We start from the raw sequence: 21282 nt of genomic DNA, 5'->3' as shown, positions 1-21282 counted from the left end.
CAGTGACAGGGACAGGACAGGGACAGGTCAGGGACAGGTCAGGGACAGGTCAGGGACAGGACAGGGACAGAGCAGAGAACTGGTACAGCTCACACATGCGCTCGTCTGGGGGGACAATGGGGACAGGGACAGGGCACAGACAGGGACAGGGACAGCTCAGGGACAGGGACAGCAGGGACAGGGACAGGACAGGGAACTGGTATGGCTCACACGTGCACTCATCTGGGTGGACAATGGGGACAGGAACAGGGCTGGGACAGGCCAGGGGTCAGCACTGCTCCACACGATGGAAGGGATGGGACAGGGACAGGGGTCAGCACTGCCTTGTATGACAGGAGGATGGGACAGGGACAGGTGTCAGCACTGCCCTGAAGGAGGGCATGGATGGGACAGGGACAGGGACAGGGTCAGCACTGCCCCAAAGGAGGGGATGGATGGGACAGGGACCAGGACAGGGGTCAGCACTGCCCTTGTACCTCCCTCTCACCCAGCCCTGCCCACGCCACCCAGAGAGGAGCAGCTGGAGCTCCTGGGACACCCCAGAGGAGCCAGCCAGCTCCAGGCCAGCCTGTCCCTCAGAGAACAGGGACACAAATGCCACTGGCTTGTCCCCAGGGCCCCTGCTCACCGCATTCCTCCTTGGGCTCATCAGATCCATCCCCACAGTCGTCCTCCCCGTCACATTTCCAGCGTGCTGGGATGCACCTGCCCGAGTCCTTGCAGCGGAACTCGTCCACACCACAGGTCATCTGGGCTGCAGGGGACAAAAGGGACACAGGACACTGCTCAGGCCTGTGCTGCTCTCTGCAGGGCTGATGGACAGCCTGGAGATGGGTGGGAGCCTGGGGTACTCCTCCCTTTCATGCAGTTCTCCAGGGAGAAGTCAGGGGAGGAGGATCCCAGCAGGACAGAGCCAGCAACAGCATCAGCCACTGCCCACAGGGACTGAGAGAGGGACTGAGCAGGGAATGAGCAGGGATTGAGTTAGAACTGAGCAGGAACTGAGCAGGGACTGAGTAAGAATTGAGCAGGGACTGGGATAGTACTGAGCAGGGACTGAGCAGGGAATGAGCAGGGACTGGGGTGGAACTGAGCAGGAACTGAGCAGGGATTGAGGTAGAACTGAGGAAGGACTGGGGTAGAACTGAGCAGGGACTGAGCAGGGAATGAGCAGGGACTGGGGTAGAACTGAGCAGGAACTGAGTAGGAACTGAGCAGGGATCAAGGTAGAACTGAGCAGGGACTGAGCAGGGACTGGGGTGGAACTGAGCATGAACTGAGTTAGAACTGAGCAGGGATCAAGGTAGAACTGAGCAGGGACTGAGCAGGGACTGGGGTAGAACTGAGCAGGAATTGAGCAGGAACTGAGCAAGAACTGAGCAAAGACCAAGGAGGAACCAAGGAGGGACTGAGCAGCGACTGAGGAGGGACCGAGGTCGAACTGGGCAGGAACTGAGCAGAAACAGAGCAGGGACCAAGAAGGGACAGAGCAGGGACCTGCCACCCCTCCAGCACGCAGAGGTGCCCGGTGTGGGCATTTTACAGTGGGCAGAGCCCCCTCCCCACACAGGTGCCTTACTGCAGTTAGCAGGTTCATCAGAGCCGTCCACGCAGTCGTTGTCACGGTCACAGACCCAGACCCGGGGGATGCAGCGCTTGGTGATGGCACACTGGAACTGGTTGGGGGCACAGGTCACCTCAGCTGCAGCAGGGAGAAGGGGGGGTCAGGAAAGGCAGCAGGGCAGGCAGGGACAGCCATTCCCTTCCCCAAAAATCAGCCCTGGGGTCGAGAGGTGTGTGGGTGCTCCAGGGATCACAAGGGGTGCTCATGGAGATGGAGCAGAGCCATAAAATGGCCCCAGAAGACTCCAAGCTATGGGGGGACAGGGCAGAGGCCACCAGATCCCTCAGCTGGGCTACAGGCTCAGCCCAAATCCACTTTGAGGGAATTAAAGATTTCATTCCCACTCGGAAAGAGGGCAGAGGCCACCAGATCCCTCAGCTGGGCAACAGGCTCAGCTCAAATTCCACATCAAGGGACTTAAGGATTTCATTCCCACTAGGAAACAGGGCAGATCCCTCAGCTGGACAACAGGCTCAAGGGACTTAAGGATTTCATTCCCACTGGGAAACAGCAGCGGGAACAAAGGGTCTGCAGAGACCAGGGGTATGGAGAAAGCCCTGGCACAACCCAGGGAGCCAAACACCCCAAGAGCCCCTCAATCTGACCCACAGCAGCTCCCAGCTGAGCCCCAGAGCCCCCCACTCACGACAGTCCTTCTCATCCTCTCCATCCCCACAGTTGTCCTGCCCGTTGCAGCGGAAGATGCCGGGGATGCAGCGGTTGGTGTTGGTGCACTTGAACTGGCTGGGCAGGCAGACGTGGATGTCTGGGGAAGAGGTGACAGTCAGGGGGTGACAGGCAGCATCTCCACGCTGTGGAGGGTCACAGGGGGACACAGGGAACCTACCACAGTTGGCCTCATCGGAGTTGTCCTGGCAGTCGTTGTCGCCGTCGCAGATGAAGGCGGGGTTGGTGCAGATCCCTGTGGAGCACTGGAACTGCCCTGGCCTGCACTTGAACTCAGCTGTGGGGTAACACAGGGCCACAGGTTTGCTCTGAGGAACATTCTCAGGGCACATCTCAACCTCAAACCCTCGCTCCACCCCTCTGGTGTCATCTGGACACCCTCCAGACTCAGCATCCAATTCTGGGCTCGGGCCCTGCTCCATGGCACAGATGTGTGCCACTGCTCCCTGAAGCCTGTTCTGATTGACCCTGCCCTCCCTGGGGCTGTCCCAACAGCCACCCTGCACACCCTGGGGGACGCTGGGACACGCTGGGGCTGTGTCACCCCCTGGCACTCACGGCAATCCTCCGGCTCGTCCGATCGGTCCCCGCAGTCGTCCTCGGTGTCGCATTTCCACCAGAAAGGGATGCACTTGTCATTCTTGCAGACAAACTGAAGGAGAGAACAGCTCGTGGGGTGGTTCAGGATGGGGAGGGGGACCCCAAATTTACCCCAAATTTCATCCCCTGTGAGCCCAGCCAAGGGCACTGATCCTGTGTTGTCCCCTCCAGGTATTCCCAAATCCTGACCCAGAGCAAAGCCTTAACCCCACCCAGGCCCTTGGGATTTGAGGAGAGGGGTAAAAGAACATTCCAGAGCTGGAGGTTCTCTGGCTCCACTTCAAACATGAGGTGCCACAGGAGGGAGGTGCTGCCTGCACCCAAACAACACCTCATTATCACTAGGGAGATCATGGCAGGAGGGACACGGGCATGGGGAATATCCAGGCAGGCAGGGACAGGCAGGGACAGAAAGGGACAGGAAAGGACAGGCAGGGACAGGGAGGAACAGGCAGGGACAGAAAGGGACAGGAAAGGACAGGCAGGGACAGGCAGGGACAGGCAGGGACAGGAAGGGACAGGAAAGGACAGGAAAGGACAGGCAGGGACAAGCAGGGACAGGCAGGGACAGGAAGGACAGGAAAGGACAGACAGGGACAGGCAGGGACAGGCAGGGACAGGCAGTGATAGGAAAGGACAGGCAGGGACACAAAAGGACAGGCAGGGACAGGCAGGGACAGGAAAGGACACACAGGGACAGGCAGGGACAGGCAGGGACAGGCAGGGACAGGCAGGCAGGAGCTTACCTGGCTGGCAGTGCAGTTGGACACACAGGTTTTGCCATCACTGCCCAGGTAGAAGTTGGTGGGACAGGCACATTTGTGCCCCCCACCTGGGGACAGCAGGCAGAGGTTGCTGCAGCCGCCGTTGTTGGTCTTGCAGGGGTGGTTGGGAACTGGGGAGAGCAGGGTGACAGCAGCAAGTCAGACCAAGCTGGGGACACTCTGACCCTTGTCATCTGCTCCCTGGCATCCCCCCACATCCCTTTCCTGAGGTGGTTCCCCAGCACCCCCAAGCTGTGGTCCGTGAGAAATGAAAATGAGAATTTGCACTTCTATTTCTCTAAAGTATCCAGTCTTATTTGCAAGGCCACCCTTTGCAACTTGTTTCTAGTTCCATTTCTCTCTCTCTGTCCTATTCCATGGCATTTCCAAGTCAGCATTTCTTATCTCAAGGTTTGCATACAGTGTGAGCCTTTTGTCAGGCCTTGAGAATTGTCTACAAATCCATTTCCCACGTTGCTCACCGTCAGGCTGGCGGTAGGGGTGGTAGATGTGGATGTCCATGGGCCTGTGCAAGGTGCTGATCAGCAGGGTCTTGTTGGCTCCTGTTGTCTTGTGGGCTCTGTTGATGGATTTGGTCTCCCAGTCGGTCCAGTAGATGAAATCCTCGAAGAGGGTGAGCGCAAAGATGTGAGGGATGTCCTGGCTCAGCACTGTGAGGGGAGCAGGCACTCAGAGAGGGGCTGAGCCACGCTCCCCTCCCACAAGGAAGCAGCAAAGAGGACACAGAGGAGTGGCCAGAGCTGGGGACTGTCCCCAACATTGCTGGCTCTCACTCTAACACCTGACCCAGAGCCTGGGTGTGCTGGCACCCATGGAGCTCAGCACTGAGAGAGGAGTGGGTGCTCAGTGAGTGCCATGTTCCCCTCCCACACACAAGGACACAGAGGAGTGGCCAGAGCTGGGGACTGTCCCCAACAGTGCTGGCTCTCACTCTAACACCTGACCCAGAGCCTGGGTGTGCTGGCACCCATGGAGCTCAGGAGCAGGCACTCAGAGAGGGGCTGAGCCACCTTCCCCTCCCACAAGGAAGCACCATGGACACAGAGGAGTGGCCAGAGCTGGGGACTGTCCCCAACAATGCTGGCTCTCACTCTAACACCTGACCCAGAGCCTGGGTGTGCTGGCACGCATGGAGCTCTCACCCGTGTGCCTGTTGGAGCCATCCAGGCTGGCAAACTCGATGTAGTCCTCCCGGGCATCAGCCCAGTAGATCCTGCTGTTGATGTAGTCGAGGGTGAGCCCGTTGGGCCAGGTGATCTTGGTGTCCACGATGACGCTGCGGTTGGTGCCGTCCATGCCGATCTTCCCGATCAGAGAGTGGTCACCCCAGTCTGTCCAGTAGAGGTAGCTGGGGGTGAAGCACAAGAGATGCTGAGTTGGAAACCACAGAAATTTCTCCCTTGAGGGCTGTGAGGTTCTGGCACAGAGTTGTTGCTGCCCCATCCCTGGAAGTGTCCAAGGTTGGATGGGGCATGGAGCAACCTGGGGTAGTGGAAGGTGACTGCCCACAGCAATGGGGTGGAACAAGATGGTCTTTAGGGCCCCTTCCATCCCAAACCACCCCATGACTCTGTGATAAATGGAGGTGCACAGGCACAGGGTAGGGAAAACCAACCAGGTGCCCCAGAGGCCAAGAGGAAAGGCTTGATCCCATCTCCCAAGCTCTGGGACTACAGCAAGATGACCACAGCCCCTTTCCCCAAACCTCAGGGCATGGAGCAACCTGGGACAATGGGAGGTGACTGCCCACAGCAATGGGGTGGAACAAGATGGTTTGGGATGGGTTCCTTCTGTCCCAAACCACCCCATGACTCTGTGATAAATGGCAGTACACAGGCACAGGGTACACAGGGAGTGGTCACCCCAGTCTGTGTCCAGTAGAGGTAGCTGGGGGAGAAACACAAGAGATGCTGAGTTGGAAACCACAGAAATTTCTCCCTGTGAGAATCCCTGGCACAGGATGCCCAGAGTTGTTGCTGCTCCATCCCTGGAAGTGTCCAAGGTTGGATGGGGCATGGAGCAGCCCGGGATAGTGGAAGTGGGGTGGAACAGGATGGTCTTTAAGGCCCATTCCATCCATGACTCTGTGCTAAACAGAGGCGCACAGGCACAGGGTCGGGAAAAGCACCCCAGTGGCCAAGAGGGAAGGCTTGATCCCATCTCCCAACCTCTGGGACAGCAGCAAGATGAGCACAGCCCCCTTCCCAGCTCAGAGCAGAGCAGCAGCCCCACGTGGCCCAGGCTCTCACCCGTTCTGCACGTCCACCACGAGCGCGCGGGGCTCGCGCAGCCCCGAGTTGACCAGCACGGTGCGGTAGGCCCCGTTGAGCTTGGACACCTCGATGGTGTCACGGCCCTTGTCACACCAGTAGAGGTTTCCTCCCACCCAGTCCACGGCCAGCCCATCAGGATTGCTGAGCCCAGTGCGGTGAAGGACCTGCCAGGAGGAGCCAGAGGCGATGGGGATGAGCAGAGAGAACCAAACCTTGATGTCTCAGAGATGAGACATCACTCCCTTCTCAGGTTTCGATGGGATATTAGGAAGAAATTCCTCCCTGTGAGGGTGGGGAGGCCCTGGCAGAGGTTGTCCAGAGAAGCTGTGGCTGCCCCAGATCCCTGGAAGTGTCCAAGGCCAGGTTGGATGGGGCTTGGAGCAGCCTGGGATAGTGGAAGGTGTCCCTGCCCACGTCAGGGGAGTGAAACTGGAGAAACTTTAAGATCCCTTCTGCCCCAAATCATTCCATTCAAAAGCTGATCCTCTCTAATATCATCCTAATCATTAAGAAGCTATGAACCAGCATTTGCCTTTTAAGCTAAAGAAAGAGGGTTTCCCCCCCTCCTTAATGGTATGCCTCAACTAAACCCCAGCCCCTGATTTTTTATCAAGCTCACTTCATGATTCACTTTCTGTTTAATTATCCAACCCAAACTTCTGTCATTTGTATCAATAAATCCCCCCTTCTTTGACAACTCCATGACTCTTCCCCCAACCTTCCTTACCCCACATTTCAGGGCAGCGTGGAGCCCACCCCTGCTTGGTGTGGAGCTACAAAACACCCCCCAGCAACTGGGGCTGGCTCCCAAAGGCCAGTGATGACCCCAGAGTGGGGCAGGAGGTGGGTGAGGCCCAGGGATGCCCCAGGGGGTGCCCCATGTCCCTGAAGCTGGCAGGGGGGTTTATTTACAGACACACACGAGACGGGGCTGCTGCAGAATGAGCCTTTCCAGCATCAGTCTCATTACATGATTACCACAAAGGGAAGATGCCAGCAGCTCACAATCCAGGCAGCAGGCTAGAAAACTCAATGTTATAACTCACTTTATAAGCTTCTTGACCAATCCCACAAAGCAAAAGCACATTGACAGTAGTTCTATCCAACCACCATAAGCACAGGTACCTTTGGTTAAACAATGCTTGCTTATTTTGAATACAATACCTGCTTGTAAGCCCTAAAACACAACGCACAGAGCTCCATTATTAAGCTTTAATTTTCCTAATATCTTGCTAGATAAACTTTTCTGCAGCTCAGAGAGCTATTCAGACAAGCGTTAATACACAGGCCATTGTTCTATTTGCCTTTGCTTTTCCTACAGTTTAAATAATTTTTCTGCTGACCTATCTCATGGCTGCTGCTTTAGCTCTGCTCACAGTTCTGCTGCATCTGAGCCCTGCCTTTTGCAGCTTTCCCCAAACCCTCTGATTTTGTAGATTTTCACAGTGGGGGACACGGACACAGAGGGGACAGGGAGCACAAGGGGGACAGGGCTGCAACCACAGGGACATGGGGATGCTCTCATGGGTGAATTCCCTCTAATTCCGTGGATGCCCACAGTCCCCACCTGGACGTTGCTGCCGTTGATGTGCATGCGGCGGATCATGCTGCCCTGCGTGGTCACATCTGTCCAGTAGATCATCTGCTCCCTGTAGTCGAAATCCAGAGCCACAGCGTTGTTCAGCCCCTGGAGAGCAGGGAGGGAGAAAGGTTGCAGCAGCCTCAGTGGCTGCCATGGGCTCTAGAGGGGTTTATAGAGCCCACAGCCTCCCTGCCTTGCAGTGACCTCCTGACATTTAGATGGATCTGCCATTCCCCTGAGAAGCCAGGAGCCCAAACTCCTCAGCTGGCAGCTCCTGTGTCCTTCAGGGCTTGCTCCATCCCCAGATGCCCTCCACATGGGGCTGCTGTGCCTCCTGCTCCCACTCACCCCTCACCTGCTTGAGCAGAGTGTAGTTGGAGCCGTCCAGGTTGAGCTTCCTCAGATAGTAGCGGTTGGCGAAGATGAGGAAAGGCTCTTCATCTGCACAGGGAAAGAGGGAACAGTGTCGCAGACATCTTTCATGAAAAATCCTTTCTTAGGGTTTTTCCTTGTGAGAAGCTGCAGTTTCAGCAACCAAAAGTGAACAATGGTTATCTGCTGCTGTGGAATGCAACAGGTAGAGCCATGATTGGTCTCCTGTGGATGTTTGGATTTCCTGACCACTCATGGCAGAGCTGGCTCTTGCTCTCTGTCTGAGACACAGATCTTTGTTATTCATTCTTTTCTATTCTTAGCTTAGCTACCTTCTGAAGAAACCTTTTCCTTTCTATTGCTTTTTAGTATAGTCTTAATGTAACATATATCATAAAATAATAAATCAAGCCTTCTGATCATGGAGTCAACATTCTCGTCTCTTCTTCATCCTGAAAACCCTTGTGACCACGGTCACAGAAAAGTGGCAGGGGAGCACTGCTGGGATGTGAGCAGAACCCTGCAGACCTGCCACCCCTCCCTCATGAGCTGGGGGCAGCCACCTCACCCTCCATCTCCAGCGCCAGGAGCATCCCACGGTCACCAGGAACCTCCTGAGCTCTGCGCCCACACCTGGCTCTCACCTGTGACAGCCTTGCAGCTGGTGGGGTCGTCAGGTCTGAGCTTGTAGCCCTCAGTGCAGAGGCACTTGTAGCTGCCCAGGGTGTTGATGCATTTCTGGCTGCAGGGGTAGGTGGTGGAGCACTCGTCGATGTCGATGCACGTCTTCCCATCGTCCTTCAGCCGGAAGCCAGGACGGCATCTGCACTGCAGGAGCAACCCAGAGCTGTCAGACACCTCCAAGGCAGGAGGTGGCAGGTGCTGGGAGGTGACAAGTGTCACCATGGGACATGCAGAGTCAGCAAGGACAGCTGAGATGCACAAACAGTGCTTGAAGAGCCAGTGTCACGTCCCTGGCCCAGCTGGCACAGGACAGACACAACCCGTGGAGGAGGAGGAGAGGGAACAGCAGGAGCTGTGCTAGGGGAGGTTTAGGTTGGATATCAGGAAAAGGTTCTTCCCCCAGAAGGTGGTCAGACACTGCTGGCTGGCACAGCCCTAGGAGAATTTGGACAACTCTCAGGCACAGAGTGAGATTGCTGAAATCTCCTGGCACAGGACAGACACAACCTGCGGAGGAGGAGGAGGAGAGGGAGAGGGAGCAGCAGCAGCTGTGCCAGGGGAGGTTTAGGCTGGATATCAGGAAAAGGTTCTTCCCCCAGAGGGTGATCAGACACTGCTGGCTGGCACAGCCCCAGGAGAATTTGGACAACTCTCAGGCACAGAGTGAGATTGCTGAGATCTCCTGTGCAGGAGCAGGAGTTGGACTTTGTGGGTCCCTTCCAACTCAGGGCATTCTGTAATTCCACAATCTCTGCAGCCAGCGCCCCCAACCCGTGTCCCCCTACCTTGTACCCAATCTTGAGGTCCTCACACTCCTGGGAGCAGCCACTCAGCTTCTTGTTGAGGCACTCGTTGATGAAGCAGTTGAGCTCGTCAGAGCCGTCGGCGCAGTCGTTGTTGTTGTCGCAGAGCAGCGCCTCCGAGATGCAATTCCCGTTCTTGCAGAGGAAGAAGGAGTCGTTGCACTTGTGTTCTGCAGAGAGGAGGTGGCAGTGATCAGTGGGGTGGCTGGCTGGGATTCCACTATCCCCCCCCAGGAGCCCAGAGGTACCTGGGCTGCTGCAGCGTGGGTTTTTGGGTGCCTCATCCGAGTGGTCGTGGCAGTCGAACTCGCCGTCGCATTCCCACTGCCGGTTGCTGAGGCAGCGGCCGTTCTGGCAGCGGAACTCGTGGGGGCCACAGGTGGGATATTCTGGGGGAGGGTGAGGGGCTCAGCCAGCAGCCCACCCTCCTCAGCCTCCCAGAGGCACCGTGGGGACACTCAGAGAGAGGGGGAGGCAGCGTGGAGGCAAAGCTTCCTGAGCTGCTGGCAGTGATGGGGACAACACAGAGCAGCTGGCCTGGGACAGGGCTGCCCTGCACACATATGGAACTCCCTGTGGGTTTGGATCTTTGAGTGGGTTTGGATCTTTCAGTGGGTTTAAGTCTCCCTGTGGGTTTGAATCTCTCTATGGGTCTGGATCTCTCTGGGGTTTGAATCTTTGTGTGGGTTTGGATCTCTCTGTGGGTTTGAATCTGTTGGTTTGGATCTCTGTGTGGGTTTGGATCCCTCTGTGTGGGTTTGAATCTGTTGGTTTGGATCTCTCTGTGGGTCTGAATCTCTCTGTGGGTCTGGATCTCTCTGGGGTTTGAATCTCTCTCACTAGGTTTGGATCTCTGTGGGTCTGGATCTCTCTGTGGGTCTGAACCTCTCTGGGGTTTGAATCCCTCTGGGATTTGAATCTCTCTCACTAGGTTTGGATCTCTGTGAGTCTGGATCTCTCGGTGGATTTGAATCTCTCTGTGTGGGTTTGGATCTCTCTGGGTTTGAATCTCTCTGTGGGTCTGGATCTCGGTGGAGTTTGGATCTCTGGGTGGGTCTGGATCTCTCAGGGTGGGTTTGGATCTCTCTGGGGTTTGAATCTCTGTGGGTTTGGATCCTTCTGTGTGGGTCTGGATCTCTCTGTGTGGGTTTGAATCTCTCTGTGTGGGTCTGGATGTTTCTGTGTGGGTCTGGATGTTTCTGTGGGTTTGAATCTCTCTGTGGGTCTGGATCTCAGTGGAGTTTGGATCTCTGGGTGGGTCTGGATCTCTCTGTGGGTTTGGATCTCTCAGTATGGGTTTGGATCTCTCAGGGTGGGTTTGGATCTCTCAGGGTGGGTTTGGATCTCTCAGGGTGGGTCTGGATCTCTCTGGGTGGGTCTGGATATCCCTGTGGGTTTGGATCTCTTGGTGGGTTTGGATCCCTCTGTGGGTCTGGATCTCTCAGTGGGTTTGGATCCCTCTGTGTGGGTTTGAATCTCTCTGTGTGGGTTTGGATCCCTCTGTGGCTCTGGATCTCTCAGTAGGTTTGGATCTCTCTGCATTCCCTCTCTGGGTTCCCTCTCACCAAACCCCTCCAGGGTGATGAAGCCCCTCCCAGGGCACAGTCCCAAAGCCCATGAGGACCCAGCAGGGTCAGTGCCCACGCAGGGTCCCACAAACACCCACCACATTCCGGGGACTCATCGGAGCCATCACCGCAGTCGTCATCGTGGTCACAGACGAAGTGCTTGGGGATGCACTGCCGGTTCCCACACATGAACTCCCTCTCGTCACAGGTGTTGTTGTACACTGCAAAGGGGCACAGTCACCACCAGCCCCCAGCCTCCCCAAGCCTCCCCAAGCCTCCCCCAGCCCCAGGCACTCACAGCAGCCAGCAGCGAGGGTCTCATCAGCCCCATCAGCACAGTCCTTGTCCCCGTCGCACAGCCAGCGCTCCGGCACGCACACGTAGGTGCCAGGGCACTGGAAGGATCCTGAGCTGCAGGTGGTGAGCCCTAGGGAAGGAAAGAGCAGGATGTGTTGTGGTGCAATGTAATATTCTGTTTTAACCTCTCCCTTCCCCTTCCCTTGCCCCTGCTGGGTGCTGTCCGTCAGTCTTGGCATTCCAGAAAGGGCCTCGTGTGATTGGTGAAGTTCAGAAGATGCCTCTCAGCCCTGGGGGGACATTGGGCCATCCAGGTGTCCTTTGTCCCCTGAGACTTCCCCCCCTTACCTGGTTGGTGGCTCCCTACCCTTTCCCTGCCCCTCTCCCCAGGGTTAAAAGGAGCAGCAACCACGGGCTCAGGGAGTTCTGTTGGAGCTGGTGCTGGATTCAGAGGCCAGAATAAAGCTCTGGATCCAAAACCTGCAGCAGATCTGACTCCTTTTCCTTCACTTCGCTTAAAGCCCCTCTGCCAGAGGTAAACCTGAGCTCCTGCAAGCCTGGACTTGTCCCAAGCACCCAGCTGCAATATCCAGCCAGCCAAAAGTGTCTCTGAGGTGAAACCACCACAGCTGCTGCCTCTGGTCAAGCAGCAAGGGCTGGACAAACCCAGGCACGTCCCATTTGGCAATATTGGTATTTAATTCCAATATATTGGCACCCAACGTGAGGCAGCTCCATCCTGGGGATGGATCAGTCAGGGAAGAGACCCCTGAGGTGGCACCCTCACTTTTGCTGCAATATCCAGCCAGCCAAAGGTGTCTCTGAGGTGAAACCACCACAGCTGCTGCCTCTGGTCAAGCAGCAAGGGCTGGGCAAGCCCAGGCACGTCCCATCCAGCTATATTGGGATTAATTCCAATAAGGATGGAATCACCCCACTGCTGGAGCCCCAGCAGGTACAGATACACTGAGCCCACAGGTGGGAGAAGGGATGGGCAGAGGCAGGAACACCGATGCAGGAAGGTGGTGCTGGAGCAGGAAGGGACAGAGATGGGGAAGAAAGGCTGGAGCAGACTCACGGCAGCGACTGTCCTCGTCAGAGCCATCCCCACAGTCATCAGCCCCATCACACACCCAGAGCTTGGAGATGCAGCGGTGGTTGTTGCACTCAAACTGCACAGGGTAGCAGAACTTGTCTGGGGGAGGAGAAGAGCAGGAGATGGGGGTCAGAGAGAGGTGATAAGGGGAGGAGAAACCAGCAGAGCATGGCCAGGCTGGGCCAGCCAGGCTCCAGGAGCCATGGGGAGTGCTGGGGGTACTGCTTGTGGTCACACAGGGATGGAGTGGGACTCGCTGGTGTGGACCTGAGGAAGATCCCCAGCTCCTGAGCTCTGTTTGGGGCTTGTTTCAGGAGGTTAGAACTAAAAATGCAGCTGAAGGGAGCCATAACTGATCCCATTCAAAAGGGCCACAGACATTATTTGTGCATGTGCTGAGCAAACCAGCACACAAGGACATTTACACTGATCACAGCTAAAAGCCCAGAAGTGTGGAGTAAAACCACAGAAGGGGAAGAATCTGGGGTCTGTCCTTGGATGTCAGGGAGAGAAGAGGGTCCTGCCCACCCTCCAGCACCACCCTGCAGCCCAGCCCAAATCCTGAGTGTCCCCACCCTGCCGCTCACTGCACTGGGCCTCATCTTCGCCGTTCTCGCAGTCATCCTCCTTGTCACAGGTCCAGGTCATGGGGATGCACCTCCCACTCGGGCAGGCAAAGTAGTTGGATGGACATTTGGGCTTCCTCCCACCTACTTTGTGATGGAAACATCAGTGAGGACGACAGCACGGCCACGTCCTGCCTTGCCCCCAGCCCAGACCTGAGGGATTCCTCCCCAAAATCCCCCTGCAGCTCCCACATCACTGCAGCACCATCCGTGCAGGAGCCACACGGACAGAGGACAACAGTCCCAGTGGGCAAACCAAGCCTCCACAGCCCAAGCAGACCCCAAAAGGGGCATCCCTGCCCCCCAGAGCCCCCTCTGCCCTCCTGCTCTCACCGGGGCAGTTGCGCTCGTCCGAGAAATCGCCGCAGTCGTTGGCACCGTCACACACCCAGCTGGGGGCATAGCACAGGGACGTGTGCTCACACTTCTGGAACGTGGTGCCCTTCACCCCCAGCTTGAAGTAGCTGCTGCAGTCGGTGGCAGCTGAGAGGAATCACAGCAGGAGCTCCAGTGACACAGCAGGAATCGCAGCAGAAGCCCCCTGGTCTGGCACTGAGCCCTGCCCTGCTGCCAGAGCCCACCACACACCCCCAGATGTGCCCCACACACCCCCAGATGTGCCCCACACATGCCCAGAACTGCAGGGATCCAACAGGTTTTGGGGTGCTGAGCCTGGCACAGAGGGGCTGAAGGGATGGGCTGGGGCTGCCCCATCCCAGGACAGGAGCAGGACCCTCGTCCTTCCCCAGCCAAGCCCAAATCCCAAATCCCAGCTCCCTGCTGCCAGCACCGAGAGCAGGAGCATCCCCAGAGCTGAGGAGGGGCCAGGGGCAGCAGCTGGGCACTCACTGCAGTTCATTTCATCAGATGCATCCTCGCAGTCGATGAACTGGTTGCAGCGGCTGGAATTCCCAATGCAGGTCCCGTCCCGGCAGCGGAACTCGGTGGCAGCACAGCTGGTTTCTGCCAGGGAGCAGAGAAACCCCCATAATCCATGAGGGAGGGTCCCCACATGCACACCCACACCCCCACCCACTGCCCACACAGCTCTGGGATGCTCAGAGTGCTCCCAGACCCTGCCTGGCACAAGCAGAGCTGGACAGGACTCTGAGGAGCTCCTGACTGCCCCTGTCACTTTGGAACCAAGCAGACCCTGCCTGGCACAAGCAGAGCTGGACAGGACTCTGAGGAGCTCCTGACTGCCCCTGTCACTTTGGAACCGAGCAGACCCTGCCTGGCACAAACAGAGCTGGACAGGACTCTGAGGAGCTCCTGAGTGCCCCTGTCACTTTGGAACCAAGCAGACCCTGCCTGGCACAAGCAGAGCTGGACAGGACTCTGAGGAGCTCCTGACTGCCCCTGTCACTTTGGAACCGAGCAGACCCACCCTGCAGCCCCCCAAGGGAAAGCCTGGGAGCCATGAGGAGCAGTGACATTACACCCCTGGCTGTCAAACCACTCTCTCTGGGAAGCTCTGAGTGCTGCACACCCATACCCAGGAGCTTTTCCTCTCAGCTGTCACCGTGAGCTTTACAAACCAGCACAAGCTTGACCTTGACTCTCCGTTAAGCCCTGGCTCTGCTCTGCTGCTGTCAAGCTGACAGTAACTCCTTCCTGAAGCTGCTGTCCCCTGTCCCAGGCAGCTGCCAGAGGCTGGATGGGGGCCAGGCAGACACTCACTGTTGCAGGGCACCTCGTCCGAGTTGTCCCCGCAGTTGTCCACGCCGTCGCACCAGTAGCGGCTGGCGACACAGCGCCCGTTCATGCAGTGCAGGAAGCCCTTCTTGCACTTGCGGCTGCCTGCCGGGGAGGAAGAGGAGGAGGAGGAAGAGGAGAAGGTGAGGAGAAGGAGGGCAGGCGCCCCTGAGGGTTATCAGATCTTTGGGGAGCTTCCAGCAGAGGAAGAAACCACGGAGAAAGATCAGGGAACCTATTCCCTCTCAGATCCTTGGGGAGCTTCCAGCAGAGGGAGAAGGATTAGGGAACCTATTCCCTCATGCAGAGGGGTGAGGGCTGGTGTTTTGAGGGTGCTGCAGACCCCACAGGCTCAGCTCCAGGGTTCCAGCAGGTCCCAAAACATTGGGAAAGGTCTGGAAACCTCAAAGGGCGCAGTTCTGGAAGGGCAGGAGAGACTGTGGGGAGCTGAGAGGTGGAAGGACACTCTGGAGTCTTGGTGCCCTTTGCTGAGCAACCCTGGCAATGTCCAAGGCCAGGCTGGATGTGCCTTGGAGCAGGTTGGATGTGGCTGGGCTAGTGGAAGGTGTCCCTGAGTGAAATGAGATGAGCTTTAAGGTCCCTCCCAACCCAAACTGTTCCATGATTCCATGATCTTTAACACAGGAAAAAGGATCGATTTACTGCAGTGCTGTGAATCCTGCCCTCCATCCTCCTAAGTTTTTGCCTTCCATCCTCTAAAGTTTTTGCCTCCATCCTTTTTAAGATTTAATGGCAAATTGGAAGAGGTTCTAAGACTAATTAACAAGGAGCAGACCTTGCAAAGCTGTATGGAGGTACCTCCCTTGTGTGCTTGGTTGCCCTGAAGGCGAAGCCCCTGATTTTGTTCCCTTCCAACCCAAACTGTTCCATTGAACTCTCTGAGTCCAAGGCCAGGTTGGATGTGGCTTGGAGCAGGTTGGATGTGGCTGGGCTAGTGGAAAGTGTCCCTACCCACAGCAGGGGGGTGAAATGGGATGAGCTTTAAGGTCCCTCCCAACCCAAACTGTTCCATGATTCCATGATCTTTAACATAGGAAAAAGGATTGATTTACTACAGTGAATCCTGCCTTCCATCCTCTTAAGTTTTTGCCTTCCATCCTCTAAAGTTTTTTCCTCCATCCTCTTTAAGATTTAATAGCAAATTGGAAGAGGTTCCAAGACTAATTAACAAGGAGCAGACCTTGCAAAGCTGTGTGGAGGCACCTGCCTCGTGTGTTTGGCTGCTTGAAGGTGAAGCCCCTGATTTTGTTCCCTTCCAAGCCAAACCATTCTGTGACTCTCTGAGTGGAGCTGGCAGCTCGGGGAGGGCGTCTGGGGGTGCTGGGGTGTGTGTGTGGGTGAGCAAGGCAGCAAGAGGAGGAACCTTACTGCAGTAGGACTGCTTCTCGTCCGACTTGTCCTTGCAGTTCACGACGCCGTCGCAGGTGCGGCTGAAGTCGATGCATTCGCCGTTGCCGCACTCAAACTCCTCGTGCACGTTGCAGGTGGAATTCACAGCTGGAAAGAGCACGGCAATGTCAGCTCTGCCAGGCTGAGATCAGCCTCACCCCTTCCTTTCCTCAGCCCCTTCCAGGCCCCCTTCACCTTTGCAGGTGAAATCCTCCTGCAGGACGCGCTCCCCGCGGCAGGAGCAGTTGACGTGGCCCTTGGGGGTGAGCAGGCACAGGTCCTGGCAGCCACCGTTGTTCACCCGGCATGGGGACAGCTCACCTGGGACAGAGGGACACTGGTCACACCAGGGATGGACACAGCAGACCCTGCTCCTCCTCCTCCCTGCTGTGGGATCCCTCCCCAGGGTCTTCCCATGGGGCTATGGAGGGTGTAGGGGGCTGGAGGAACCTGGTCTCCACAGATTTTACAAGGGAAGAGCAGGGACAGGGCAAATCCTCTTTGTCTTCAGCCTGTACTGGGTTTGAGGATGGACAGCTCTGGTGTGAGAGTCATGAGGGGACAACAACAAGTTGGGAAGGACACAGTGGGATGATTCCCAAAGGGCCAGAATGGACAGAGAGATGGTTCCTAAAGAGCCGTGAAAGGATGGTGGGATGGCTTCCCAAAAGACCAGGAAGGACAGTGGGATGGGTTCCCAAAGGAGCACGAAGGATGGTGGGATAGGTTTCCAAAGGAGCATGAAGGACAGTGGGATGGGTTCCCAAAAGGCCAGGAAGGACAGTGGGATGGATTCCCAAAAGGCCATGAAGGATGGTGGGATGGGTTCCCAAAGGAGCACGATGGACAGTGGGATGGGTTCCCAAAAGGCCATGAAGGACAGAGGGATGGATTCCCAAAAAGCCATGAAGGACAGAGGGATGGGTTCCCAAAGGAGCATGAAGGACAGTGGGATGGATTCCCAAAAGACCAGGAAGGATGGTGGGATGGGTTCCCAAAGGAGCATGAAGGACAGTGGGATGGGTTCCCAAAGGACCATGAAGGACAGTGGGATGGATTCCCAAAGGACCATGAAGGACAGTGGGATGGATTCCCAAAAGGCCATGATGGACAGTGGGATGGATTCCCAAAAGGCCATGAAAGATGGTGGGATGGATTCCCAAAGAGCCAATGAAGGATGGTGGGACAGATTCCTGGAGTCCCAGGAAGGACGTTGGGATGGGTTCCCCTTCCCTAAACCTGCTGCCAGGCTGAGGAGCAGATGATGATCAGGGACACTGCAGGGACCCCAGAGGGTGCTCACAGCTGTCGGTGTCGTTGGCCACGGCGATGATGCCCATGGGCTGCTGGGGGATGTCCACTCTCAGCAGCTTCATGTCGGTGCCCACGTATTTGTTGGCGCGCTGCACGGCCCGGCGCACCCAGTCTGTCCAGAAGATGTAATCCCCATACACGGCCAGGCCAAAGGGGTGCACGGGCTCTGACTTCAGGATCACCTGCCAGGCACAGAATCGTGGCGTGAGTTGGGTTGGAAAGGGTCAACTCATCCCTTAAAACTCATCTCGTTCCCACATGGGTGGATACACCTCCCAGGGTTGCTCCAAGCTCCATCCAACCTGTCCTAGGACACTTCACAGAAACCTTGAGGTGGGAAAAGATCTCCCAAGATCAAGTCCAACCTGTGACTGACCCCCTCCAGAGCACTCAGTGCCACGTCCAGCAGTTCCTTGGACACTTCCAGGGATGGTGACTCCACCACCAACCTGGGCAGCCCCTTCCAAGGTTTAGAAATTCCTTCTCGTGTCCAACCTGGACTCCCTGCCTCAGTCCAGCAGTTCCTTGGACACTTCCAGGGATGGTGACTCCACCACCAACCTGGGCAGCCCCTTCCAACGTTCAGAAATTCCTTCTCGTGTCCAACCTGAACCTCCTCTGATGCAGCTTGAAGCCAAGTCCTCACTTCTCAGGGACACAGCCCAACTGGGAGCAGGAGGAACCCACTGTGGGGTGCAGCCCCAGAGCCCCCCAAACACAGAGTGACCTCTCCAGCCCCAGGAACATCTCTGCTTCCCTCTGCCCACACTCCAGCCCCAGTTTGGACACCCTCCTCCCCACCTCCCTGTCCTCAGACTCACGTGGCGATGGGAGCCATCGTATTCACAGCGCTCAATCTTGTCCAGGGTGGCATCAGAGAAGTAAATCTTCTCAGCCTTGTGGTCGATGGCCAAACCGTTGGGCGTCCGTATGTCCTGGTCGATGATGATGAGGACGTTGGCACCGGAGAGGGTGGCCCGCATGATGCTGGGGTGCTGCTCGTTCCAGTTGGTCCAGAACATCAGGCTGGGAGGGGAAGAGACACAAAACACCTTTGGAGCCCCAGCTCAGCCACATCCAGGCTGGCTCAGCCCATCCCTCCATGGCTGGGGGATGCATGGGACAACATTCCCACGAAAAACCAGTGGGAAGAGGGTGAATGAGGCTGCTGCAACCAGCTGGGAAATGTGACATCCCATGGTTGGGGATGGGATAGGGGCTCTGGGAGGGACACAAAACACCTCTGGAGCCCCAGCTCAGCCACATCCAGGCTGGCTCAGCCCATCCCTCCATGGCTGGGGGGCTTCCAGAGACTGGGGGATGCAGGGGACAACATTCCCACATAAAACCAATAGGAAGGGGGTGAATGAGGGTGCTGCACTCCGTGGATGGGGATGGGATAAGAGGTCTAGGAGGGACACACAACCCCTTTGGAGCCCCAGCTCAGCCACATCCAGGCTGGCTCAGCCCATCCCTCCATGGCTGGGGGATGCAGGGGACAACATTCCCACGAAAAACCAGTGGGAAGGGGGTGAATGAAGCTGCTGCACCCCATGGATGGGGTCTAGGAGGGACACACCAGGCCTTTGGAGCACCAACTCAGCCACATCCAGGCTGACTCAGCCCATCCCTCCATGGCTGGGGGGCTTCCAGGGACGGGGGGATGCAGGGGACAAGATTCCCACATAAAACCAATGGGAAGGGGGTGAATGAGGCAGCTGGATGGGGATGGAACAGAGGGTCTGGAGCTGCTTGGGGAGGGGGCTACAGGGTCTTTCCTCCTTGGGGGTCCTGTGCTGGGATCCAGAGCTCCCTCCCCACCACCCCAAGGATCCCTGGGGACACTGGCTGGACCCTCAGGGGTCACTCACTTCTGGCACTCGTCCAGCACGAAGGCTCGGGGGTGGTCATCCCCTGACATGGTGATCACAGTCTCCCTCTCAAAGGCCCCCAGCCTGCTCTGGTCCACGGTGTGCCGGGTGATGGTGGACGTGGTGTAGCTGGTCCAGTACAGGGTGTCCCAGCCACGGTGGTAAGCCAGCCCCTCCACTGAGCCCACGTCTGTGGGGACAGCAAAGGTCACAGCCAGCCCTGAGCCTGGTGTACAACTAAAAAAAGTATTTAATTTTTACAGTCAAAAGTAAAAAAAAGAAAGTATTTTAAAAAGGTGTCTCTGGGGTGAAACACCACACATCCAGCTGGCCAAAAGTGCCTCTGGGGGAGACACCACATACCCAACTAGCAAAAAGTGTCTCTGGGGTGATCCAGCCAGCCAAAAGTGTCTCTGGGGTGATCCAGATGGCCAAAAGTGCCTCTGGGGTGATCCAGATGGCCAAAAATGTCTCTGGGGTGAAACACCACTCATCCAGCTACCCAAAATGTTTCTGGGGTGAAACACCACACATCCAGCCGGCCAAGAGTGCCTCTGGGGGAGACACCACACACCCAACTAGCAAAAAGTGTCTCTGGGGTGATCCAGCCAGCCAAAAGTGTCTCTGGGGTGAAACACCACACATCCAGCTGGCCAAAAATGTCTCTGGGGTGAAACACCACTCATCCAGCAATCCAAAATGTTTCTGGGGTGAAACACCACACATCCAGCCAGCCAAAAGTGTCTCTGGGGTGAAAACACCATACACCCAGCCAGCCAAAAGTGTTTCTGGGGTGAAAACACCACAGTTGCCACCTTTTGGTCAAGCAGCAAGGGCCAGGCAAGCTCAGGCACGTGCTGCCCAGCCATATTGGTAAAATTCCACCAGAGAACCCCAGGGAACTCACTCTCCACGATGGTCTTGCGCCCCGTGCCATCGTCGTTGATCTGCTGGATGTTCCCGAAGTGGATGTCGCTGTAGAAGATGCGGTTGCTGCCCTTGGAGCCGTAGCGGTAATCGAAGGCCAGGGCGATGACGTTCTTCATGTGCTCCGCGTCCTCGAAGGGTTTGATGGGCGCGTTGAGGTTGTTCTCGTCTGACAGGTGGATGCTCTTGAGGATGGTGCGCTCCGAGTAGAGCAGGTACCCGTCGTAGTCGCGGCAGCTGACGCCGTCCTCCGAGAGCATCCCGTGGGCGCAGGCGCACGTCCTCTGCCCGCCGCCGCGGAACAGGCACAGCTGCTGGCAGCCCCCGTTGTTCTGGGCACAGATGTTGGTGCCTGGCAGCGGGGGGAGACAAGGTGGGGATTTGTTGAAAATTGCAATGCGAGATGTTTTCTGTTAGCACCTGTGCGGCAGGTGATCTTTGGTCGAGTGGGCAGTTTGCTTTATCTCTGTCGTTGAGTGACCGCGTTCACTCCTCCCCTCAGGAGAGGGCATCTGCTGGTAACTGTGATGGTGTTCACAGGGGTTTTAGGATGAGGGAAGAGACGAGGATCTGACTCCATGTTTCAGACAGCTTATTATTTTATAATATATATTACATTAAAACTATACTAAAAGAATAGAATAAAGGGTTTCATCAGAAGGCTGGCTAAGAATAGAATAGGAAAGAATGATAACAAAGGCTTGTGGCTTGGACTCTCTGTCCGAGCCAGCTCACTGTGATTGGCCATTTATTACAAACATCCAACATGGGCCAATCACAGATGCCCCTGTTGCATTCCACAGCAGCAGATAATCAATGTTTACATTTTGTCCCTGAGGCCTCTCAGCTTCTCAGGAGGAAAAATCCTAAGGAAAGGATTTTCCATAAAAGATGTCTGTGACAGATAACGGACTATTGAATGTCACTGCATGGCTGATAAGAACTACAGCATCCCATGGGGAGATGTGAGCCCAGAGGGAGGAGCCAAGCATTGCTGCCCAGATATAATCTGAGATTTCAAACATTCCTACCTGGATACAATCTGAGATTTCAAACATTCCTACCTGG

At 56.4% G+C, this 21282-nt stretch overlaps 1 protein-coding gene across 5 annotated transcripts in view; it reads right to left on the bottom strand.

Moving 5' to 3' along the window:
* LRP1 (LDL receptor related protein 1) overlaps window positions 1-21282 on the bottom strand; it is a 136061-nt gene that overhangs the window by 25263 nt on the left and 89516 nt on the right. For 2 of the 5 annotated variants that reach the window (XM_077192564.1, XM_077192568.1), the window contains exons 41-67: window positions 20195-20566; window positions 19288-19477; window positions 18238-18442; window positions 17406-17598; window positions 16298-16423; window positions 16082-16210; window positions 14678-14797; window positions 13847-13960; window positions 13331-13480; window positions 12947-13084; window positions 12354-12470; window positions 11277-11405; window positions 11077-11199; window positions 9659-9799; window positions 9393-9580; window positions 8568-8751; window positions 7907-7992; window positions 7537-7656; window positions 5946-6133; window positions 4839-5044; window positions 4158-4346; window positions 3658-3806; window positions 2870-2963; window positions 2472-2588; window positions 2271-2390; window positions 1580-1702; window positions 629-754 (exon numbers count right to left, since the gene is read on the bottom strand). In XM_077192564.1, the coding sequence (XP_077048679.1) occupies window positions 629-754; window positions 1580-1702; window positions 2271-2390; window positions 2472-2588; window positions 2870-2963; window positions 3658-3806; window positions 4158-4346; window positions 4839-5044; window positions 5946-6133; window positions 7537-7656; window positions 7907-7992; window positions 8568-8751; window positions 9393-9580; window positions 9659-9799; window positions 11077-11199; window positions 11277-11405; window positions 12354-12470; window positions 12947-13084; window positions 13331-13480; window positions 13847-13960; window positions 14678-14797; window positions 16082-16210; window positions 16298-16423; window positions 17406-17598; window positions 18238-18442; window positions 19288-19477; window positions 20195-20566 (4137 nt within the window). The remainder of the gene's footprint in view (window positions 1-628; window positions 755-1579; window positions 1703-2270; window positions 2391-2471; window positions 2589-2869; window positions 2964-3657; window positions 3807-4157; window positions 4347-4838; window positions 5045-5945; window positions 6134-7536; window positions 7657-7906; window positions 7993-8567; window positions 8752-9392; window positions 9581-9658; window positions 9800-11076; window positions 11200-11276; window positions 11406-12353; window positions 12471-12946; window positions 13085-13330; window positions 13481-13846; window positions 13961-14677; window positions 14798-16081; window positions 16211-16297; window positions 16424-17405; window positions 17599-18237; window positions 18443-19287; window positions 19478-20194; window positions 20567-21282) is intronic. The other 3 variants (XM_077192566.1, XM_077192565.1, XM_077192567.1) reach the window with 3 other exon arrangements.

The sequence above is a fragment of the Agelaius phoeniceus genome, chromosome 35, assembly GCF_051311805.1.
Source record: "Agelaius phoeniceus isolate bAgePho1 chromosome 35, bAgePho1.hap1, whole genome shotgun sequence".
In the NCBI taxonomy this organism is placed as follows: Eukaryota; Metazoa; Chordata; class Aves; order Passeriformes; family Icteridae; genus Agelaius; species Agelaius phoeniceus.
Note: the sequence above shows the minus strand (reverse complement) of the source record. Positions and strands in the feature narration are given on the sequence as shown.